The sequence below is a fragment of the Talpa occidentalis genome, unplaced genomic scaffold (genome assembly GCF_014898055.3).
Source record: "Talpa occidentalis isolate TD23 unplaced genomic scaffold, MPIMG_talOcc4v2.1 talOcc4.11, whole genome shotgun sequence".
In the NCBI taxonomy this organism is placed as follows: domain Eukaryota; kingdom Metazoa; phylum Chordata; class Mammalia; order Eulipotyphla; family Talpidae; genus Talpa; species Talpa occidentalis.
The window spans coordinates 92790450-92814460 of record NW_023601104.1 but is presented as its reverse complement, the minus strand read 5'-3'; the positions used below and the strand labels follow the sequence as shown (position 1 = coordinate 92814460).

The 24011-nt window shown below is 40.4% G+C and overlaps 3 protein-coding genes across 10 annotated transcripts in view; 2 read left to right on the top strand and 1 right to left on the bottom strand.

The window, feature by feature from the left end:
* The window catches only part of BBOF1 (basal body orientation factor 1), a 34885-nt gene extending 27037 nt beyond the window's left edge, over positions 1 to 7848 (top strand). The window contains exons 10-12 of the mRNA XM_037503867.2: positions 1143 to 1214; positions 1384 to 1498; positions 6271 to 7848. Coding sequence (XP_037359764.1) covers positions 1143 to 1214; positions 1384 to 1498; positions 6271 to 6282 — 199 coding nt within the window. The 3' untranslated portion in view covers positions 6283 to 7848. The remainder of the gene's footprint in view (positions 1 to 1142; positions 1215 to 1383; positions 1499 to 6270) is intronic.
* On the bottom strand, positions 6740 to 12719 carry ALDH6A1 (aldehyde dehydrogenase 6 family member A1). The gene is made up of 7 exons (XM_037503868.2): positions 12564 to 12719; positions 12266 to 12344; positions 11168 to 11470; positions 10163 to 10284; positions 8693 to 8882; positions 8310 to 8491; positions 6740 to 6955 (listed from the first exon to the last, which is right to left on the bottom strand). Exons 1-7 carry the CDS (start codon positions 12675 to 12677, stop codon positions 6755 to 6757), a joined length of 1191 nt encoding a protein of 396 aa, XP_037359765.1. The 5' UTR covers positions 12678 to 12719; the 3' UTR covers positions 6740 to 6754.
* Positions 12720 to 20759: 8040 nt separating this feature from the next.
* The window catches only part of LIN52 (lin-52 DREAM MuvB core complex component), a 79543-nt gene continuing 76291 nt past the window's right edge, over positions 20760 to 24011 (top strand). For all 8 annotated transcript variants that reach the window (XR_005123829.2, XR_005123828.2, XR_008550620.1 and 5 more), the window contains exons 1-2: positions 20760 to 20849; positions 23529 to 23603. Coding sequence is in view for 4 of the 8 variants with exons in the window: in XM_037503862.2 (XP_037359759.1) it covers positions 20819 to 20849; positions 23529 to 23603 (106 nt within the window). In the remaining 4 variants the exon portion in view is untranslated. The remainder of the gene's footprint in view (positions 20850 to 23528; positions 23604 to 24011) is intronic.

Here is a 24011-nt window from a genome sequence, read left to right as displayed (position 1 = left end):
TGTACTTCGGTCCTTCTGCCTGCTCTGCTCCCCGCTCTGGCTCTGGTGAATTCTCTCACCCTCCCGTGCTTCTGACTGTACCCAGTGCATGTATAACCAACCAACCAACCAAAAAAACAAAATAAATAAATAAATAAATAAATAAAGCATGCCTCTATAAAAAAAAAAAAAAGAAAATAACCAATAAATTGGATGTACTCTTCAATGTATCAGCAGCCAACCACTCTGGCTATACCTCAGACACTAGGAGTAGCTAAAATTCATTTCTCCCCATGCATCATTATTAGACTATTTAATATAATCCAGTTTTGAATGGGTTTGATTGAATATGGATATGCTTTCATTTGCACCTATTTGAGTTTTAGGAACTTTATTGTCAAATCAACCAACTACATTTTTTTTTTTTTTAAGATTTATTTATTTATACAAGCACTAGGTACAGTCAGAAGTGTGGGAGGGTGAGAGAATTCACCAGAGCCAAAGTGGAGAACAGAACAGGCAGACGGATGAAATACACTGCTGAGGGGAGCAGTGGGCGCAGCAGGAGAGGTCTGCACGCCATGTGGGACCCTCGCCAGCAGCCAGGGATCGATCGAACCGGTACTGCAGAGGTTGCTGGCAGCTTCGCAGCCCAGCACTCAACTGCTGAGCCACGGGGGAGGCCACCAACTACATTTTTTATAACTGTTAAGCTCATCTTCAAATTAAAATATTGAGTTGATAAGTTTATTTCTTGTTCTTAAACCAGACTTCGCAAAGTCTACAGAATTTCACACTTGATCTATCTCCACGGGGTAGCCTTTCTGTGTTCTAAGGTTCTTTTTGTGGAAAGGGAATTTTTCTGGCCATGTTTTCAGTCAGTACTCTGGTTCAATCTTGCCCTTCACCCTTAAAAACTGTTGAGTAGCTTCACATAGTCATCTCCATAATTTTTTCTTTTTCTTATGTTAACAAACCTCAATTGGAAGAGAATATCTTAGCTTGCGTAACTAACATTTGTATTGCCTCTATATATGTGTAAAAGCTCATTTTTGAAAATAAGAAGCCCATCCAAAGATAACATTTCATAGCACTTTAACAGTGTAATTGAAATGTAGGACACAAGGAGATACTGCCTCATTGTTAACTTTTACCCACCACAGGAAATACAGCCAGAGCTCTAAGCCTCCAATTCCAGACTATGTTCCTGACAATGGAGAAAAAAGGGAATCTAGGTAAGATCTTTCTTGACAAAACAATGAACATGAGCCTGATCACGGTGGATCTTGTGACATCTTTTATGTGCTGGAATTCAGTGAGAGAAATAAGACAAGTCTATTGTTCTGAACCAAGTTCCATGTGTATATGGTTGTTGACAGGTCTGTTACTTTATCCTAATTGCAGGGATGAAAGAAACCTTCCGGATCAGACCTTTATCACCCAGCAAGCGTCAATCTCAAACTCCACTGATGAAATGATGACGCCCAATATTCCGAAAGGACCACAAGAGTCTAACATAGTAAGGAGCCTGAAATCTACCCAAACAATACACATGACTGTTACTTCTCTCTGTGTAGCTTCTTGCTAAATCACAGTTCTGTTCGCTACTCTCTAGGAGCTCTCAGGGATCAGCGAGATGAGTACTAACACTAGTAAGAGATTATAGACATTTTTATAACAACATTATAGCAACTCAAGAAAAGGTCTGTTATACTTAAAGAGTCCTAAATATGCATTTGCTTTTAGTGTGGAAAGTCTGAAAGCTGCCTTTTGAAATGCACGGCCTAGTCAAAATATGTACTATCTTTTATGTAAGAATAAGTATAATAACCATCTAACTATTGGTTCTGGACAGAAGTAGGAAGTCTTAGTCACTACAAGCAAGTGGACAAAGGCATAATCTGGCACCATTAAAACGCAGGTTTTTCTTTTTAAGAGCTTTTTATTTGTAATTTGTTATTCAAAATCAATCAATACAATGAATCTGAGAGATTTCAAAGGAGGCCATATCAGAGCAAAAATAAAATACTGAATTTTTAACTGCAACTAAAGAAACAAGAAACTCTTCTGAGCAGCAAGCAGCAAGTCAAATGTTTTATTCCAATTAGCAACATAATTTTGATTAGTGTTTTTTAAATAGTGACTTCCCTTAACTGTAAGGAAACATGGGTATCTCTGTGATTATTTAATTCCACATGGAATTTAGGCAACATGACCTTTCACTCAACCTACCCTATAGTTGTGGGATTGGATTAAACATCACTACCTGTGTTAGCTGTAACAAGGTATAAAACCAGGGGCATTCATTCCATTATCAAATTAAACATTTTTATTGCTTCATCTATCCAAAAACAAAAAAGAAAACCAAAAAAAAAAAAAAAAAGTTACAGTCCCTTAATCGAATGACAGCTCTGCTATTCCATCTAGCAGGAAATAGCAGCAAGCCTAAAATCCACAGAGTGTACAATCGTTTCACTATCCTTAATTCAAGGAATAACTCCCACAGAGTAGGTTAGCATTATCCACATGATTAGTGAGGAAGGAGAAAAATAAATGACCTATGTCATCTGGCTGAGGGCCAGGGATGACTCTCTCAGAGCCAGGAGACTTCTAGTTTACCAGGTGAAAACTGCATCAGTAAGACAGGTAGAACAAAACACAGGCTCTATTTTGTCTCACACATTCTTTTCTGTTCCGACTAAAAGTTTAGTTACAGCAAAGACACAAAAAGTATAAAGACAGCTGAATTAATGATAGAAGAACCTGTCAAAGCATTTTTTAACAATTTTATATCATGAAAAGCTTTGAAATTTCTTAAGACCCAATGAATTACTGTACATTTTTAAGGGTTCTTTCATTAAGTATCATTAATGAGAAATACAGGCAAGAGGAAAGGACAACATAAAAAAACAGTAATATCAGGTTAGATTTGCTTAAGGCAAGAGTCTTGCCCACTTTCATGATTGGAACACCCCTTGATTTCTAGACCTAAAAAAACTTTGAAATTGTTTATCTAAAAAAAAAAAAAAATTATTTGTATCTGAATGAATGACTGAAGTATTAATTGATTGCTGAAGCAATCCCGAAATTTAACATTTGGTTCACACAAAAAGTTGATTTATCCTTTGCATACTGAGGTATCCTTGAGAAGTGACTTTTAAGAAGCAGGTAGAATTTGATAGTTGTGAATCATTAAGACAAAGTGGCATTCAGCAAAAAAGAAAGAAGCAGTTGTCACAATTGTGGGATAAGTAGAAATGGTTTCTATCTGGTGTAGTGTGGGAGAAATGAGAGGCTCAGGAAAGCTTGGCAGAGGGGTCTCCCCCAATGGCATCTATGTAGGACTGTGAAGATCAACCAAAGGGTGAGTTATTTCTGTCCAATTTCCCCATCCAAGAAGTCCTCTTCCATTTATTGGAAGATCTTCTTTAGTACAGTAATCTTTCTTTCAAGTCATCAGAAAGGGGAGAATTTTAGAAGACAGGTCTAAGCTCTCATTCCAGATAAACATTTCACAGTTACAACAGTTACCTCAAAAATAGAAGTATGAAGAGCTAGGAAAATCTGTTATCAAAGATACACTAGGAGTCTCCCCATAGCAACTCCCAGGGGCTAATGGCCCTGAGAAAGATTTTAGTTGCAAAGTATTCCAATCCCAGGGATCTGATCTGCACAAAGTTGGCAAATGAAGTTGGTCAAGAATAAAGGGAGATTACTCAGGATGGACAAGTCTGGAACAAACTTGTTTCTAACGGCCCATGGTAGGCATGACTACAGCAGGCGAGGAAAGAGTAGCATCTTCTTCTTTCCACTGAGAAGTGATGGTCTTTAGCTGAGTATAGAATTGAATGCCCTAAGGAAAACAAAAGGAAAAAAGAGATTATATTGCTGGGAATTTATGAGTCTTCTTTTAACTTACTTTTGTAGGGGATGCCATGAAGAGTTACTCATTTTCCTACTTGAGGAATAGATGCTACCAAAATTCAGTATACTGTTCATGAGACAATCTTTGCACAACATTTAGCATAATATCCGGCACATAAAACAGTCAAACCTTAGCTATCACTGTGCTGAAACTAGTCAAGAGCATCAAAATGGAAAAACTGAACAATATAATCTGTTAAACTTGCAGGTCATTCTGCTCCTAGAGCTGAGTATCATGTGCTCCATGGTCTTGTGACTTGGTTCAAATTCTGCCTCTACTTACTCCTTACTGACCAGTTTAACCTTGGCTTTATCTGTGACATAACATCCACCTCATACCAAGGCTGTGAGGGAAAATGAAATGAGCATCCTAGCAATGTAACTGTTTTTCGACAGTTGTTAGTTTTCCTGTCCTTCCCAGAAGAAGAAAAAGGGTTGAAAGAGTAAAACACTAATAGACCATTTATGACAACAGTCAGTGATAAAACAGCCTATAATATCTTACAAATCAAAAGTAAAATGTTTGGTATTATACACATTCACTTCTAAATCACCTATAAAGTGAGTTCCCAAATCCAGCACATTTAAGGCTGTATACACACATCATTTATTTTATAAGAATATGCTTGAGGGCCTCCCTGGTGGCTCAAGGGGTTAAGATGCAGCCTGTGAAGCTGTCCGCAGCCTCTGCAGCACGAGTTCAATCCCTGGCCAGCCAGCCAGGGAACAAACCCACATGGTGCAGCAGACCTCTCCTGACTTGCCCACTGCTCCTCTCAGCAGTGTACTTTGGTCGATCTGCCTGTTCTGTTCCCCACTCTGTCTCTGGTGAATCCTCTTACCGCCCCCTGCACCTCTGGCCTATACCCCAGCTCTTGTATGCATAAATAAATCTTTTTTTTAAAAAAAAAAGAATATGCTTGAAAAAAAGAGAATACACTGTGTGGATCTAACATTTAATTACTAGGAAGTAACATTTAAGTAACATTACTTAACATTTAAGTAACATTTAATTACTAGGACGGTATTTTAGAAACGAATTAGTTTGGTTAAATAAACCCTTCTAGAATTATTTGACAAAATCTCAGCCATTTTAATGTATTTATAACTACTAGAGATCTACATACTTTCAACTAAAGTTTATAATTTATTACATAGGAATAATACTTTCATATTCTCTTTCCAAAATGCCAAAGTAGCAATTTATTTATGTGAGGATTTAAGATTTCAAACTGTATGGGAGGTTGGTCTTTTCCTCCAAGAAGTCTCATTTACCAGAGTAATTTATAATAATTAAACCAAGACAGGGGAGAAAAGAAGGGAAAAAAAAGACTGTTTTTAAGCAATAGTTTTACTCTGCTTTCCTTGAAAGAAATTTTTGTTAATAGTATCAACCTAGTCAGTTCTGCAAAAGTTGCAACTAGTGCGTAAACTGGATAATCAGCCTGTACATAACCAGTGTTCACTTAACACATTGGCCATAATGTTATATTCAGCTATGCAATTACAACTGTTAACTTTTTAATAACCTATAAAAAGAAGACCTGTATAGAAAACATGTAATTTATTACTTAAGGTTCCAAAATGACTGTATTTTTGTGGGACTACAAAAAACTTCCTTTTGTTTAATATAGCTTTGGACACCTGCTCTGTACTACAGATCAGTAAATAATGACAATGTGTAATAAGGACTTTTTAACATGGCTTAAAGAGCCCTACATGACTTGCGCCCTGCTTACCTCTCTAACCTGACTTCTTATCATTCTTCTCATTCACTCACTATGCTTTAGTCCATTTCTGCTGTTTGAATATGCCATGCCTGTTTCTGCCTTAGGACATATGTACCTGATGAAGGTTGAGGTAACAGGTAATTTTATCCTTGCAACCTCTTAATAATACCTAAATATAGGTATTATTGTTGTTCTCATTTTATAGATGAAGAAATTTCAGGCATAGGGAGGGTTACCCCCAAGGTCACAGTTAATAACTGGCTGAGTTGAGATTTGAATCCAGGTAATTTGATTCTAGATCTGCCTGATTTTTCTTATTCAGTGCTATTATTTACACATCCTTGAATAGTGTTTGGTACAAAGAAGGTGCTCAATAAAATTATGTTGTAGAGGAGTAACTATTATAAGAGAAATATGTGCAGTGGGAGCAATGAGGACATACCCAGCCAAGCACTGAGGGAAGGGGGTGGTGCTGGTCAGAGGTGATTTTCTGGAGGAGTCCATTCTTTAACATGAGACATGGCACATGACTTAAGAGTCAGATGAAAGGTAGAAGAGGGTCACCAGCAAAGAAATGGTACATACAAAGGCTTGAGCAGTTTGGGCAAAACTTTATTGACTTGTAAATCTTTTCTAGGGAACCTCCTGAAAAGCACTGATGGACGACACAAGACCCCACAGAAGCTGCTGACAGGCCCTTCCTTGCTGAATCCTTACTCCTGAATATGTTTCTGAAAATTTCTTAGAGGAAAAAAATATTCTTTTAAACTTAAAAGTTACCTGTTTGCCATAGAAATTGGTGTCGCCTCTGAAGGAAGATCGAGAGCCAGTGAATGAGAACATTGGCAAAGGCACTGGAATGGGGACATTCACACCCACCTAGAACAACAGATCCACATCAGATACTAAGAAGAGAACTCCAAGAAACTCTCCATTTAGAAGCACAAATACTTGGCATCCAAGAGACCATTTTTAAACACCCACCTTCCCCCCATCTTCCATCCCAGGAACTTATATTCCTGAGAAAGAAATGGGCACTGTGGGAGGTCAGAGGGGCAGTCACCAATCACTGTTTACCATCTCCCTTTAGATAGGAAACAGTAAGTGGGTACAAGAATCTCTTAAAAATTCTGTTCACAAACCTGCCCGACATCCACCAGGTGTGAATATTTCCGAGCAGTGGCGCCATTGGTGGTGAAGATGGCAGTTCCATTTCCATATGGGTTGTCATTTACAATCTTGATGGCATCATCCAAAGTTTCTGTCTCCAGAACCACCAGAACTGGACCAAAAATCTCCTCTTTGTAACAGGTCATACTTGGCTACCAGGAATGATGCATACAGAAAAGTCAGTGTTTAATGCTAATTTGGTACTTTATTACCTGTTTATATGGACAGCTTTCATCTTAGAAACCTCTTTTCATTTTAAACCACCTATAAAAAAAGTTACTTCTTACTGTGTTCCATCTTTCAAGCTGCCATTCACACAAATAACTTGAAATTCCTATTAACTATAACTACACTCCTTTCCTGTAAGCACTGGATTTTTAGGTTCCACCACTGGCTTCCTCAATACCTACATGATTAGTGTATACAATTGATATGTTACTGAAAAGTTAGTTTCATGATTCAAATATGTATTAAATACAATAGAATTTTTTGTTTAAAGTAAACTTATGCTAAGTTTTCTGTAACATAAACAATCTATTCTCATTCTTCCTTTGCCTTCCAAATGAATCCATGCATTTATATTTTGATAGCAGGTCACATTAAAATATTTAAGTATCTTTCACCACTGTAGCTAGTTAGCTGTATTTGTTGCTGACAAGTGGATTTTTCCTCTTATGTTTCTGTGGCAAGAGATTTCATAATTTTTACTAAATTCAACTCTTGATTATTTGGGCTTATTGGTAGGATTAGTGGAGACATATGAATTTCAAAAAGAGACCTCATAACTTTGTTTAGTAATTAATGTTAGCTGAAAAACTTTCAGAGTTTTGATAAATAAAAAATGACACCAATTATTTTTCTTTTGTAACTTTCTGGTGAAGATGCAGCTAAGTTTTGGGCACAGAGTAGATATTCAATAAATAACAGGGAGTTGATATATTGCTATAGCAATAGCTGTAAGCTTGGCATCAAGGAGGAGAGGCATTAAACAAGCAACAGTATATAAAATAGGGGTTGGCAAATTATGGCCCATGGATTAAATGTGGCTTATTGCCCATTTTTGTATAGCCCATAAGCTGAGAATGGCTCTTACATTTTTTAAATGGTTGAAAAAACCAGTCATGTCACATAAACGATATAAAATTAAAATTCCATTCTCCATAAAGTTTTATTGAAACACAGTCACACAATGTTAACAGTTACTTTCACACTAAAGTGTCCATTGCTGAGTAGTTGCCACAGACTATATAGTCCTGCAAAACTAAAAATATTTACTACCTAGCCCTTTAGGGATAGTCTGTTGGCCATTGCTATAAGTAAAAAGACACTCTGAATCAGGAGAGGAGACTCATTCAGACTCTAGATAAAATAACTGAGTAATCCTGGCAAGAGGTGAGACCTCTGGTCATTGAAATGTCTTCATTTATGAACTGGAGAGATGAGAGTCCACAGTTCTAAGATGCCTTCAGCTCTTGTACTTGTGAAATAACTTATAGAGTTGTTCACCTTGACATTTGAGATGATAGTTGGTCCAACAAAGTTGCCATTTTCATATCCTTTGACTTTAATTTTTCGACCATCAAGAAGGATGGATGCTCCTTCCTTTGTTCCACTATCAATCAGATTACAGACTCTCTCTTTGGCCTGAGGGGTGATCAGAGGGCCAAGATCAGCCCCAGGCTGGTCTCCTATAAAGCCACATAGAAACATTAGAGGGTCTTCATTAACATAAATTATGACTGCTAACAATGAATCCAGAAGACAAGCACAGTGTAAAGAGAGGCAATGGGAACAATAGACATGATTGTTCTCATGGATCAAGCCGAGGCTAAACCAAAAGTTTAATGATAGATGCAAAGTCTAAAGGAGCTAGGCAGATCACTGATTACCTGCATTGACTCTCAGGTTTTTGGCACGTTCCACCAGCTCTGGCAGCCACTTCTTAGCTTCACCCACAAGAATTGCTGTTGAAAGAGCCATGCATCGCTGACCAGCAGCTCCGAAAGCTGCCCCCACCAGCTGGTTCAGGGTATTCTCCTTATTGGCATCTGGCATGACTACCCCATGGTTTTTGGCTCCCTAAGGAAATAGAGAAAGTACATTTATCTTCCTTGGCAAAATATTATAAAGCTAAGAAATTTAGCAAAGAATCTGAGATTTCAAATGAGACTTAAAAAGAAAGGACTAGAGAATTTATCCTTTGTCACTTTGAGAACAGATTATCATTTTGATACTACTAAAGTCTCACCAAAATTGAGCACATCTCCAAATTACTTTTCCTTCTCATCCAATAAGCTGATATGTTTATTTAGATCAAAACCATTACCACGCACCCCCCACAAAAAGTTAAAAGCAGCAATCAGAAATTCAACCAAACAGACAAGCTAAATACTACATATAGGAGCCCAAGGATAATTCCCTTCTCTTGCTTAAGTTAGAATTTGTCTGCTGGGGTTTCCAGTTATTTGAAAAGCGATGTAAACAAAGAGCTTCCAGTAACTAGTTAAAAGCAAAATAGGAAGTAGGGCTATGATAATTTCTCTAGAAAGAAGTTCCCCAAATTGGCTTGCTTCCAAATACACAGCCCCTTAAACTTCTTTTCTATGTAGGATGATACATGATCATTTCCACATGTATATTTCCAGATACAATTATAGTTGAGTGCATGGACAGATACTATTTTTGCTACCTAATTTTATCTCATTACACATAGAATACCATTAGACACAAAAGACAAATATATAGTGAACTGAGGGAGCCTAAGTCAAATTGGCCAAAACACATTTAGTCATTCAGAAGTGGGCCTGTGCGCAGGTGCCTGTCCTCTCTGCAACATCAGCTGAAGAGAAAGAAAGTAGCAACTGGACTTTATATTTAGTATCAAAGAATTGCTAAATATTTGGCAAGAAGCTAGTAAGAGGAGCAAATATATGCAATCAAGTAAACCACACTCATATATCAAGGATAGTCGGTTCTTTCCAGGACCTTAAATAGCCTGAACTCTTAGGGAAGATCATATCTCTGACATTAGTGGTTAAAAAATGCCTTAAAAGAAAAAGGGTCAGAAGTATGGTATGAAGGAAGAAAGAGGGTCAGACCAGAATATGGTCATTATGGTCATTATTGGTGCAGCCCATAGAATTCAAGATTAAAGTGACTAATTAGAGTGATTTAGAATAAAACTCATCACAAGATTTATGAATAAAGGGTAAACTTTATTTATTTATAAATAAAGTTTATGAATAAAGTGTTAATAAAGAAACACTGGCATTTGAGTGGCCTCACTGCAGACGGGCAGAAGGGATGTTTCTAGAAAACGTTATTGCATAGTGTTTAGGGGAAAAGGAATAAGAAGTCACCATGTTGGCTTGAACTCTCTTGCCATGTTTTGACCCTCTCTCGAAGATGTACTCTCCCGCTTGGTTGGATCCCACGAAGCTGATGGCTTTGATATCCGGATGATCGCAAATAAAATTTACAGCTTTAAAAATAAAATAAATGATCACTACAAAGAAACAAATGACCATGGAATTCTCTACATGGCAAATTTCCCCTTTTCCCATTGCTATGAATTAAAGTTTTCATGTATATTTTTTTCTACCCTGGATTTCCCTTTTGAAGTTCTCTTTTCGTCTTTCAATACTTTTCTCATTTGCTACTTCAGAATTTCCGCTTGTAATTCTGAAGGTTATAATTTCTATTACTTCCAAAACAAGTTTTTCAATACACAGCTCTTCCTATATACTGGGAGACTCTCAGATACTATTGTGCCCACATGTGAGAGGCAAGATAGCATAGTCTTTAAAAGTACAACCAGAGTCAGTCTTCCTGCATACATACCTCCTGACTTTGGTAATTTCTGGAAGTATGACTTTTAGCAAACTAATTTCATTATGCTTCAATTTTCTTATCTGTAAAGTTGAAAAATAAAGTACCTACCACAGGGTTATTGTCAAGATTAACTAAGATAATATATAAAGGGCCCTAGGAACAGAAACCCTTTATTAGCTATTCTATGAATTAGAAGACCTTCATTCTCTCTGAGGTCTATAAATTACCTGAGTTAACATCTGCATAAATTATCTTAATATTAAAGTGAACACTTTCTCTTCCATCTGTGTCTTGTCCTAATGCATATTTCTTTGTCCTAATGTACTCTATGGTACATAAACACTGCCAGTCTCCAGTTAGTTACTTACAGCACACAGAGATGGCAAAATAGCAAACATTAACATCAAACATAGAGGATATTAGAAAATCCCTTCCTTCCTAGCTTCCTCATCCTAAAACATCCCATCATCAATATTGAACACCTTGTTCTAGCCAGGGACCAAAGTGCCATGCATGTACCAAAGGGTAGTTACCTTCATTTTGTCCGTGGATGATGTTCAGTGTTCCATTGGGAGCACCAGAATCCTGGAGCAACTTGGCAAGAAGCATAGTTGCTCCAGGAACTCGCTCTGATGGTTTCATTAGAAAAGTGTTTCCACACACCATGGCCATAGGAAACATCCAGAGGGGGATCATGGCAGGAAAATTAAAAGGAGCAATGCCTGCACACACCCCCAAAGGCAGACGGTAGGAATAGAGGTCCATGTCTTTAGTGATGGATGGCATGGTCTCTCCCAGCATGAGGGATGTCACGCTACAGGCATGCTCAACCACCTCTGGAACAGAGAAGCAGCAGTCAGGCTGATAGGGGCTAGGGAAGGGAGGAGATCTGGTGAGATACTACGCTGGTATAGTAGGAAATCTGCACACACATATTGTTTTTGACCTGTCTGCTCTGAGTTAATTTTCCAGCCTAAGGACACTTCTGGAGGAGTGCAGGGAGCCTCAGCACAGTGGGACAAGACTGAGGCCAGCTGTCCAGGAGGGCAATAAGGAGCTCCGGGAGCTGGACATCACAATCTCCTGGCAGTAGTGAAGGCCTGCTTACTGCTGAACTCTCTTTGTTCAATTCACTATAAAAAGGCAGCTGGAAATGAAATGATAAGGTGGTTTCTTTAGGGAGTTAACCCCCCATCTTCCAGACTGCCGGTTGTCTGATTAAAGAGCACTTTAAAGATTTATTGGCATGCAGTGGTGACAGGTGGCGCAAACTCCAGTCTTCCAGTTACAAGGCCAGCTCTGTACACTGCAGTATTTATTTAGCATAGTCCTGCTCTACTAAGCCCTGAGGGCAAGGAGTGGCTTGACACAGGGAAGAAAATCCTGACTTGCCCTTCCTTGTGAAGGGATTGTACAGAATTCACAAGCCTCCTGGAATATCATGTCAAATAAATCAATCTTATAGAAAGATCATCATCTTCTACAAGTTTTAAAAAAGATATGATGGGATAGCAAAATCTACACATAGGAAGAAGCAACCCCTCCATCCTGGGACCTTGGCCATCCATCTCACTTCGCTCCTTCCCAAGGATCCCTGAACTCCCCATGGGGTGGGGGGGCTCCCAGCTTACGCAGGCCTCGAAATACATCCCCTTCAGCATCAGCGAGGGTCTTCCCTTGTTCCAATGTGATTAACCTGGCAATTTCTTTCTAGAGAGAAAACACATACATGGAAACCATGCAAGGATGTGCCTCCTTTTAATTCTCAAGACAGTCGAAGAACAAACCAAGACACAAGTAGTACCAGGAAGTCATAACCTTTGTCTCTCTGAGATGTAGATTAGGGAGGACAGCTAAAAGGGCCTCTATGGAAGTAATAAGAATCTGCTAGACAACAGTTTAGAAAATAATACCATTCAGATTTCTTACCAAGTTGTCTTTAATAAGTTGTTGATAGCGGAGTAGGATCTGCTGACGGCTTAATATTGAAGTGTCTGCCCATGCGGGAAACGCACGTTTGCAGGAAGCAACAGCTGCATCCATTTCAGCTTTGGTGGCCAGGGGGACCCGGCCAATGACCTCATTGGTGGCCTGATGGCAAAAAGCAGCATATCATGCTTTGCCGCTGCCCCATATTTCAATAGAGGCAGCACTATTCGTTTCATGATAGACTGGAGTCCCCACATCCCCATCTTGTTCTCAGAATTTTAGGCTAGTCACTTTAAGTTCCAAAATTGCTTCACTTACTGGATTGTGGATGTCGAGCCATTTGTCACTTTTGGATTCAACAAATTTCCCATCAATGAAGAGCTTTACAGTTGACTGAAGGACAAAAACCCAGAGACTTTGTATTAGTTAATTGATTTACTTCTCTTTTCCTTTCAAAGAGAGGATGGAATTCTAGTTGATTACTGAATTTTTCTGCTCTCTAGAAATATTACCACCAGGAAAAAGATACATAATATACTTGTCTAGAGTGTTCATCAAGATGTGCCAGAGCCTCTTAATACTGTGATAGTTCTGAAAAGGGGAAGTTCCCTACTAATCACACAGTAGAACTGCATGAGTAAACCCACATTGCTGTCAAGTGTGAACGTCAGTTTATAATATTGAAAACTGAAGCAATTGAAAAGTTATACAGGGAAATTATTAGTTCATTTGGGTCATATCTACTTGATGAAATATTATACAGTCATTAAAAAACATAATTATAAAGACCACCTTCCAATACTAAAAATGCTTAAAACATAAAAGACTTAATCTTGGGTAAGAAAACCAGCATGAATATTTCACACACACTTTGGTGGCGTAGGGGTTCAGTCTCAGTGCTATGCTATCACCATGACAGCCTGAGTTCAATCCCCAGCCAGGGAGCTAACACATTTATGGCACAGCAGACCTCTCCTGTCTCACCCGCTGCTCCCCTCAGCAGTGTATTTCAGTCAGTCTGCCTGTTCTGTCTCTGGTGAATCCTCTCACACCCCCCAACGCACCTCTGGTCTACACCCCAGTTCTTGTATGAATAAATAAAATAAATCTTTTTCAAAAAAGATAAATGAAAATGCCCCCAAATTATGCTGGATCTCAGAGGTCAACCTTTAGTGCCAGAAACTCACCACGGAAGAAGAGAAGGAGGAAGCTGGATAGCAAGTGGAATTCACCTTGGAAGAAACCTATGAGGGAAAAAATGGCTCATTTTGATGAGGTCAAAATTTTATCAAAAATTTAATGAATGGCTAAGTTTATGTTTAACATTATGTTGGTTACTGTGGGTATATGAAAAGGATTTGGTGTTTGCTCTCAAGGGTCGCATAATCTTTAAAAAGAAAAGTTATGAGGTGACAAGGCATAGTTAACTATGAGGGATCAATAAACATGACTTCAATATCTGCAACAGTCCTGATTCCTTTTTGTCATTACACTTTATTTTTCTAATTTGTGGCCTGGAAAATGCAGTTACCATAAAGCTAACAACATAAAAACGCCCTGGTAACTAACACAGTAAGCATTGAATATGAGATAGTATATAATCAAGTGTCAAATATAACATACATAATATAATATACATAATATACATGCATACAAATACTTAGACATGTTCATAACAATTTTATTTGTTATATCCCCAAACTTGCAAACAATCCAAATGTCTAAATTGGTTGGGTAAATAGGGAACTAAGGTGGTATATCCGTACACTAGACTATATTTATTTATTTATTTTTAAAAGGATTTGATTATTTATTTATTTATTTATGCAAGCACTGGGTACAGTCAGAAGGTCTGTGCGCCATGTGGGACCCTCCTCTGGTGGCCGGGGAGCAGCTGGGGATTGAACCAGCGCTGCAGAGGCTGCGGGCAACTTCACAACCCAGTGCTCAACCGCTGCACCACAGGGGAGGCCCTAGACTATATTTAGCAAAAAGGAATGAAGTATTTATTGATACATGCAACATGGAGAATTATAGTTACACTGAGTGAAACAAGTCAAATACAAAGTATTGGTAAATACCATATGATGTCATTTGATCAAACAATAAAATACAAACTAAACTGCAGTATCAGAAAGCAGATCAGTGGTTGTGTGGAGATGATGGAGAAAATATAGAGGAAGAGGTAAGAGGGAAATTTTCTAGGGGTGAAGGGTATGTTATTATCTTGACTGTGATGTTTTCAGTTATACAAATCAAATTTTGTATTTAAAAATAATAGTCTATGTCAATTTCAACACAACTAAAATTGCTATATGTACCTTTCAGGAAGAGAATGTTATGTAAGTAATATTTAATAGGATATAATCAGCACTGTTGCTTGGGTGCGTGTATGGAGTCAGTTACAATAAAGTAACTAAAAAATAATTTGTATATATGTTCTAGAAGTTGATTTAAGAAATACAAATGTCTGATCAAAGCAACAAACTGAAATACTCAGGACTGGGATGTAAAAGAAAGCTACAATCTAGAGCATATTAAGTTCAGGGCTGTGTGAAGTACAAAAATTTGTTTGTGTAGCTTGTAGCACAGTCCAAAGGAAAGGGTAGTCCTTTGGGCTAGCAGACAATCCTCCCAAACACCTAGTCTGTTTCCTCTTCTATTCCCCACAAAAGTTATTTCAAGTAACTAACACTCTCCTGGAGCCCACTATGTCTCATTATAGCCATGTTGCTAATACCAACCTGGTACATAGGAGGTGTTCAATAAATATCTACTGAACAAAAGAAAGGTTCACTGGGCAGTTAGATTGTTTGAATGCTTCCATCCCATACTAGATTGAGTGTCCTTTTTTTGGTATTCCCATAGCAGCCAATATTTCCCCTATCAGATTTACCTGTCTGTGTTTTAAATGCCCAGGTAGTTGTCCATTACCCAAAAGACTTAAGTTCCAGGAAGGCAAATAGTGCACTGCACGTCTTGTTCGTCTATTTTACAGAGTTACTGTGAACAAGATTGTTCAGATATGGAAAACAGCTACCAAGTAGCTGCTTCGCTAAATGTTATTGTTATTACTTGCTTTTTACTACTTGCTAATTGAAAACTTATCAATTCTCTTAAAACTTTTCATTGCTTCTACTTCCTTGCTCACTCTGAGGAGCTAATCTTTTTTTCCTATTTCAGAGGAAACAGACCATCAGCTGAGATTTTTCTCAAATTCCCAATAGCAAATCTACAAAAGGGATCTCCACATATACCTCTCTTTATTTCCATCCTTTCACTTATACTGGAAAAGGCAGCTAGCAAATTCTGTATGGACAAAGTGATGAGGAGACAGCGGTGCACAATCATTATGTACAGACTAAAGATGCATCTGTCCTCAGGCTAGTATCTGCACCTGAGGTCCACCTTTCTTGCTGCCTCACGTACTGCATCAATTATCCTTTCCTTCCTGTACCTTAAACCTCTTCCATCAAATAGCAAGGATTCTCTACTAATTACTTTTATTTCCTCACTTCCCACCAACTCTTCCATCTACTCCAACCTTTATGAACACCAGTGATTCCTACATCCCACTGCTCCTTGCATTTGACCTCTCAGCAGACAAGAGGTGACTACTCACTCCCCTTTTTCTTGTCCTCTGTGATGCCCTGTTATTTCTTCTATCTCTGTGACCACCTCTCTGTTCTTTGCTGGCTCATCCTCTTCTGCCTGACCACTAAACCATTCCAGTTCCTCAAGGCTTGGTTTGAAGCCCTCTTCTCATTCCACATTTTTTAAGACCTAACTTAACATCATGGACAGGTCCTCAGGAACTGCAACTTCAAGTGAAACAATGTCAAACAAAACAATTTTACCATATATCATACAAATTGATACAAGCAAGAGTTAAGTTCCCACAGCATATTTCTGGTCACAAAAATATCAGCACCTTTCTAAATGAAGACCCAAAAGCTCTGCTAATATGAAAAAATAATCTATATTCATTTTCCAACCAGCTTACTCCGGTTCAGGGTCTTGGCTGGCCAAAGCTTATCCTAGCAGCTTAGGGCACAAGGAAGGAAACCTACCTTGGATGGGACACCCTTCCATCACAGGCACACTCATCCACACCCACTCAGACTGGGAGGACTGAGACATACCAATGAATCTAAAGTGCACCTCTCTGGAACATGCCATGGCTGGTAGGCAATACAACCAATGCCCCACGCCCGCCCCGTCAATGTTATAAATGAAACAACTTGAATAAATGTTAGTGGAGGACCTAGTGTATGCTCCTTCAGTGATTTCTTTGACTTTCAAGGCTTCATTATTAGACCTTGATGATGCTTAAACCTATTGTTCAGAGCCAGAATCTTCCTCTTCAGGTGATAACTGTCTTTGCCACATCTCTACTTTGATGTTATTTAGGTATAGGTTGATAAAATTTGATATCCTCATGGTCCTCCTAACAACTTGCTCTGCTTTCTGCAGCCCTCCTTTCTCTGAATGGGGCCACTATTCACATAGTTGCTGAAGTAGAAACCTAGTCACTTGACTCCTCCCACATTCCATAGTGAATCAAACAAATCCAGGTAATCTGTTTTCCTAGAAATCTTTAGAACACACCCCTTTTTCTCCACCCCTCCTGCCTTTACCACATAATGGCCTCCTAACAGGTCTCTCAGTCTCTAATCTTAAACCTTCTGAATCTAGTTTCTGCCCCATAGCCAGAGGGCCCTTTTAAACACAAATCTGATCAGATCACTTTCTTGTTTAAAGCTGTCCAATGGTTTCTCTTGCCAAAAGGATAAAGATTAAATTTGCTGTTGCATAGAAGACAGCATAGTATCTTCTCTAGTCACATAGCCTTCCTCCTTGCTCTCTATGCTGCAGCCGCCATTCCCAACATACTTTGCTTTCTTTGCCCTTGCACGCTGCTCCCTCTTGCCAGGAATTGTTTCATTTCATTTACTTGGCTCACTCTTACTATAGAGCTCTCTAGTTAGCTATCACTTTCTGTGAAAGTCTCAATTTCAGGTCTGGACCACATACCTGATTGTGGAGTTCATGGAACACCTGGATTTCTCTATTTCTCATGTCACAGTATGGAACAATAGCTTGTTTAATTATTAGGTATCTCTCTTTTCAGATCACTAGAACATTGTATCCTCAGCCCTAGCTCCCGCTCCTGGAATAGAGTAAGCACTCAGTGACGTTTTGTAGAATGAAAGAATGAGGACTTGCTAGGGGGAAGTGATGTCACTCACCAAGCAATCATTTGGTATTAATTTTGTTTCGCATACACTCTCTTATAGGGCAGAAAATGCGTGGATGACTTGAATATCACAGGTTATTTATTTTTGTTATTTTGCTTGCACACAGCCTCCCTGCTGTCCACAGGGCATAAAGGCTCTGTCTCTGGTATAATATTATCACAGTTTTTGATAGGTTAGATCTCCCATTTTTTTTAATTTCCCAAGAAACACTCATTAGCGCTTGCTGAAGGAACTGTCCTGTGATCGTTCACATCAAACTTCTTGTTCTCTGGATGTTTATTTGGTGCTTAAATTTTTCTTTACCAGAAACTCCCTTCTGCCTTTGGCTAAAGGCCTATTAACCTTGCAAGAATCAAGCCCAGAGCCAAGTCCCTTTGGAGGCTTCTAGAATTTTCACATATGAGCTTGGGATTCTCTGTACTCCTATTGTTTAGTACTTATCACTGCATTGTAATGGGGAAGTTTCTTGTGAGAACTTCTTTCAGAAGCTTGGGAAACAGTGCCTGACACAGAAAGAAATGCCGAGACTTAAGCCCTGAATTCTCAGTCCCATCAGTTACCAGTTGGGAGACCTTAAGTGTCAGGTAATTTACTTCATTATATTCATTAGTTGTTATCTTCACAAATATTCTTAAAGTAGAAAATGGTGGAGCTGGGATTATGAAGCCTCTGCTCTTTCCATCAAAAGAATTGCCAAGTTTTTAAGATTGGTTTTCTTGCCTCTGAATAGGAGTGATAATAACTCAAGAAGAAGGTAAATTTTACTAGCCACTATAACACAGAAGAGAAGCTGGATATTTAAAACTGAAGACATGAACTCTCTTTTACAGAGTCTTCTGATAGTCCTCTAAAATTCATGATGGCCAGAATATTATCAAAGTTTCATGTAACAATAACTCCTAGTTGGCTAACTGTTCTTTTTCAGAATGGCTCAGAAATTTTTTTCATATGAATAAAAAAAAAAGTCTGTTTCCAAAATACCTGAGAAGGGAGATTCTTCTTGAGACAAAGAACAAAATAGGACCTTAAGAATCTCAATAACTCATTGTGGTGGGGAGGAGGCAAAGGAAAAAAGTCAACTTCAGTGAAAGATTTCTGAGAAATTCGTAGTGAAAAATACATGGCAGAAGCTTTCTCTACTCTGCATGAAATAATTATAGTAGAAAAACAGAGTTAAGTCATAGCAAGGAATAGATGAGTGAAGTCAGACCATTGGGACAGCCCTTCCAATCCATTTCCCATCATCCCATGAAAGAGCATATTAAACACGAAGGTTTGCTGACTGCTAAGAATGTTAAAAATGCCTAAACTTCTAGAGTGGAACCACTGAAACTTGGTTAATATTAATATTATTTAAAAGTTAAGCAAAGTAGAGGAAGATGTCCTCAGGCTGTATGTAATGAGTAAGAAAAGTTGTTTATTGCAGGTAGGAGGAATGATGCAATGTTGTTTATTGCAGGTAATCCCACCTCCTATAGGCTAAGCCCTTGCTTGGCTCTGAATAGGGGAAAGGTTAGGAACTGAGTCAGAGATAACAGGCCTCAAGCACCTCTCTTCAGGCTGGCTTCAGAGAGGACCCAAGTCCCCACCATGCAGAGTTGAAGGCGTGCTGGCACACTAAGAGTTGACTCTGGGGCGGAACTTGGACTTAATACTTCTTGTCTTCCTTGGCTCCCATTTTCTATCACCTGATTGAGAGTTGTTTAGTTCCCTGCATGTGCTTGGAACATGATGGAAGTATAACTGTCCTTATTTATCGCCAACACGAATACTGTAACTTCGCTAAGAGAAAGTTTAACTGAAAGTCTTGGCCAGAAATGCGGGAGGGCCCCACTGCATGTGGAAAATACAAAGAGTCACAGCTGGGGAAGAAGCACAGCAAATGGCTGCTGGGGAGGGGGGGACCTAGTGCACATTTCTAGAAGGAGATTCAAAGTTCATTCACTGACCCTCGCCCCTCGCGGGGCACCTCTTCCCTTTGCCTCGGAAGAAAGACGCCGAAGAAGGGCGGGGGAAGGGTCGCGGGGGGCTGGCACCTTCATAAAGGTGACCGGATCGGGCAGTTTTGGGGGAGACAGAAGTGACTGGAGCAGAGGCGAGCTGACCGCGGGAGCGGAGGGCACGAGACTGACAGCAGGGACGCGGCAGAGCTGGAGGAGGGTGGGCCAAGCCATTAAAGAGGAGACGCAGCAATAAAAGGGGAGAGGGTCGGGGTGACCGTCCAGGGCTGGAGCCCACGGGGGCGGAAACCGAGGGGTGGGACAGGGTCGCACGGGCGGGTGGGGACACGCGGGCCGGCCGGGAGGGGGATGGCCCCGATGGCGGCCGCGAGGACCCAATCCCGAGCTTCGCGCTCCGTCGGCGCCACCCGCACTCGCCTGCAGGATCCGGGCCCGCGCCGCCGCCGCCGCCACCACCGCCGCCACCACCGCCGCCATGGCTCCGGCCGCCGCTTCTCCGCCGCCCCGCGGCTCCCCAGACCGCCCACACCCCCAGGGCTGCCAGGCCTCGCCCCGCGGCCCGGCCGCGCCGCCTCATTAGAGGAGCGGAGCGTGTCACCTGACCCGCCCCGCGCCCGCCGGCCGACCCCACCCCACACGCCCGCCCGGGACGCCCGATTGGCCAGAGGTGGACGGCGGCGGCCTCCCCCGCGCCCCCAGATTCTGTTGGCCGCGGCAGGGGAGACGCCCCAGGCTCGGACACGCTATTTTGAGCACACGGGGAAGACGCCCCCTAACCCGGAACCCCGATTGGCCGCACGCACGGCGGCGGCCCCACCCCATCCCCGAGGAACGTAAATAAGCGTCTCCGAGAAGGCGGCCGTCGCCCCACCCCGCTCGCCGCGTGGGGGTGTGGCCGGCGCCGGGGCGGGGCGAGGCCGAGCGCCCCACGGGGCGGGGACGTGCGACGGGCCTGCGAGGGAGGGACGGGGTTTCTCTTCGGGGGCGGGGCTGACGGGCACAGCTTTCCCGCCGACGGTTGGCGCGGTCACGTGACATGGGCTGGAAGATGGCGTCTCCCACGGACGGTAAGAGCCGGCTCAGAGAGCCTAAGCCTGCCACCTCCTCCTCTGCTCCCTGCGAACTTCCTCTCGCCTTTGGCCCCTCAAACTTGCACTTTTTTCTTAGGCCCCTTTCCCTTCCACTTCTTTTCCTTGGATGCGTCTTCAGCGCCACCGCTCTTCACGGAGGCGCCAGAGGTGCCCTATGTCTCCACTGTATACCTGGAGGCGTCGGTCCCTTAAGGGATCCATTCGGGGGAACAGGACGAGGGTCGCCCTGGCCCTCCCTCAACCCCTTTTGGGTGAGGCTGAGGGCGGAGGAGGTGATATTGCTGGGGGAAAAGGAGATTCCTTGCTGTAGCTTTCTCCTCCAGATGCCGGGTTGAAGGATCATTTCTCTTCTCTTTGAGGATCTGGAACGATTCTCCTAAACCTCAGGCAGGATTGGTGATTTAACCTCACCCAGGACTGTACTGCTAGAGGAACATGATTCTCTCCCGTCTCCTCATATTGGTACCATTGCCCTGGCAGCAAGAGGAGCGGAAGACATTCTTGACCCATAGCAATGAAAGACCTGAGGAAAATGAGAATTGATGGTCTTAGTGTAGTTTTGCACACTTTTCAAATTCTCTTGCTTCTGCTTTATGTGTTCTTTCCTCGGACTGAGTGAATGCACGATTTCTGTTTATATGTTGTCTAGGTGCAAATCATATCAGATAGTGATTAAGTGCTTTTATTGCCACACGCTTTAGCTCTTGGCTTTGCTTTAGAGAGGTAGGGTCTTGCAGTCACTTTTGAACTCATTTCATTTTTGCTTCTTTCGCTCTCATCCCCACGTTCATTGATAATGTAGTTTTACCTTTCCAAAGAAACAAAGAAATACAAATTTGGAAGGAATCTTGGATGTTCATTTCAGGAATGAGGAATTGAGGCCAGGAAAGCTGTATTTTCGTACCTACTATATAAAAGGCATAATGCTAGGTGCATTGGGAGATGAAAGATTGAAGACTTTTTGCAGTTTCAGGCCCTATTTTAGCTGTAGAGACAACCGCAACACAGTATCTGGAGTTATCCTTCTTCACCATTATGTTCTGATTCAGTACCTTCACTGTCAACATTGTTATTCTGATAACTTTGCCCCTTTCACCCTAGTTTATAAGTGCCAAGTCTGTTTTTGTTCCTGGTTGGGTCCCAGGCAAGTAGTAGACCTCCAAGGGACATTTATTGAAAGAATGATTATGTAGATGTAAAACTAATATATTGCTTCATCTTAAGTTTCAAGTTTAACTGAGTCATCTTAAGTTTCGTGTTTAACGGGTAAACACTGTATGAAACATTAAATGTGTTCATAGTTAAGTGATAGATATACATTCTTTAAGCTGTGGAGTAATATGAACTGACTGCTGTTAAAAAAATTAGTTCTGGCTACTCTGTGCAGAATAGATTTACAGGTAGGGACAGACAGAAAGGGATTAGAATGAGAGCAGGGAGAACTGTTAAGGGGTTATTAATGGTTTCAAGGCGTATTTTGGAGAGAAACTATTGGGTTCACTATTGGATTAGTTTTGGAAGAGTAAAGGAAAGAAAGGCATGAAAGATGACACGTGGGTTTTCTATTTGAAAATTGGGGTTCATGGTAATGCTATTTCTTGAGGTGGAATATGGTTATGAACATATTAGACTGAAGGATCTTTTCACATGTGTAACTGGAGGACTATGTCAAGTAGCCACTTGAATATATAGCTTTGAAGTTTGGGGAAAGATTGGGACTGAAAATATAAATATGGTGTCATTGGTATATAAATGATGCTAATGGCTAATAGGACTAGTTGAGATCTCCTTAGGAGACTTTAGGTGGGAAGTGAAGCCAGCTTAGGCTGGAGCCTGAGTGGAAGAGGAGAATGAAGGAGTCAGTGAGGTAGGAGAAAAACCAGCATAGTGTTTTATAGAAGCTGGAAATCCAGTGTTTCAAGAGGAATGGTCAGTGTGTGAATGCTGCAAAGACATAATTTAAAAGATAACAGAGAAGTGATCACTGTTTAGCAAGTGACCTAGGTTTAGCAAAATAGGTCATAAATGGCCTTGACAACATTAGTCTTCATGTATGGGAAGACAGGAAAGAATGTGTGATGAAGAAGTGGATCCCGCAGTGAAGGAGGAGTAGGAGGTCATGGGGTCAAGGGACAGTTCTTTCAAAGAAGGAAATTCTAGAGTAGGCTTACTTGGTATTGAGTATGAACCAGTAGGAATGGTAGAAACTAGAAGTGCAAGAGAGAGTAAGGTGATGTTTTTGGTATGGTAAGGGAAGGGTTTGTTTTTCTTGGCTGCAGGGACATTTTTGTAACAGGTGGAAATTCTAAGTCTGAGTGAAGATTCTGAAAGTGGGTTTGTTGATGTTCATTTTTCCTAACATCTCACTAAAATATTGCTTCTGTTTCAAAGTTCAGAAAAGTAAGGTTTGATGAGGGAAAATGATTTATTTGTGTGCTTTATTGGCCCTCACATACATGAAAACTAATGTTGTCAAGGCCATCTATGACCTATTTTGCTAAACATAGGTGACTTGCTAACCAGTTACAGTAATATTAGTAAAGAATTCAAATCTCTAGATTTCTGGATGTTTTTCAGTGTATGTTCTTTGAGAATGAATTGTTATAAATCAGTGTGTTTTGTGTCTTTTTCACTCATCTGGACATTTTGTTCTAGGGACAGATCTGGAAGCATCTTTGCTAAGTTTTGAAAAACTTGACCGTGCTTCACCAGACCTTTGGCCAGAACAATGTAAGTTTTTGGTTTCTTTATATCAGAATTGATGCAGGAGAACCAGTGCTACTTTGAGGGAGATTTTTTGAAGAGTTACCATTTAACTATAAGGATTCAAATTTTTATTTTATTTTAAAAGGAAGAGATTGAATTCTGTGGTACAATATTAAGAGTAGATGTTTGATAGTTGAATTTTTTTCAGAACATGATTTGACTCAGGAAATTACAAGGATCCTTTAAAAAATGTTGTTTTTAAAATCTCTGTAATAAGTTCAGCTAATACAGAGGTGATTAAATATTTCCTTGCCTTTTCCAGTCACTCTTACAGAGTTAACCACTGTTAATCGTTTGGTACAAATCCTTTTTACCTTGTTTCTGATTATACAGATAAGCAAATAAATATATATTTTAAAGTATATAGAAATT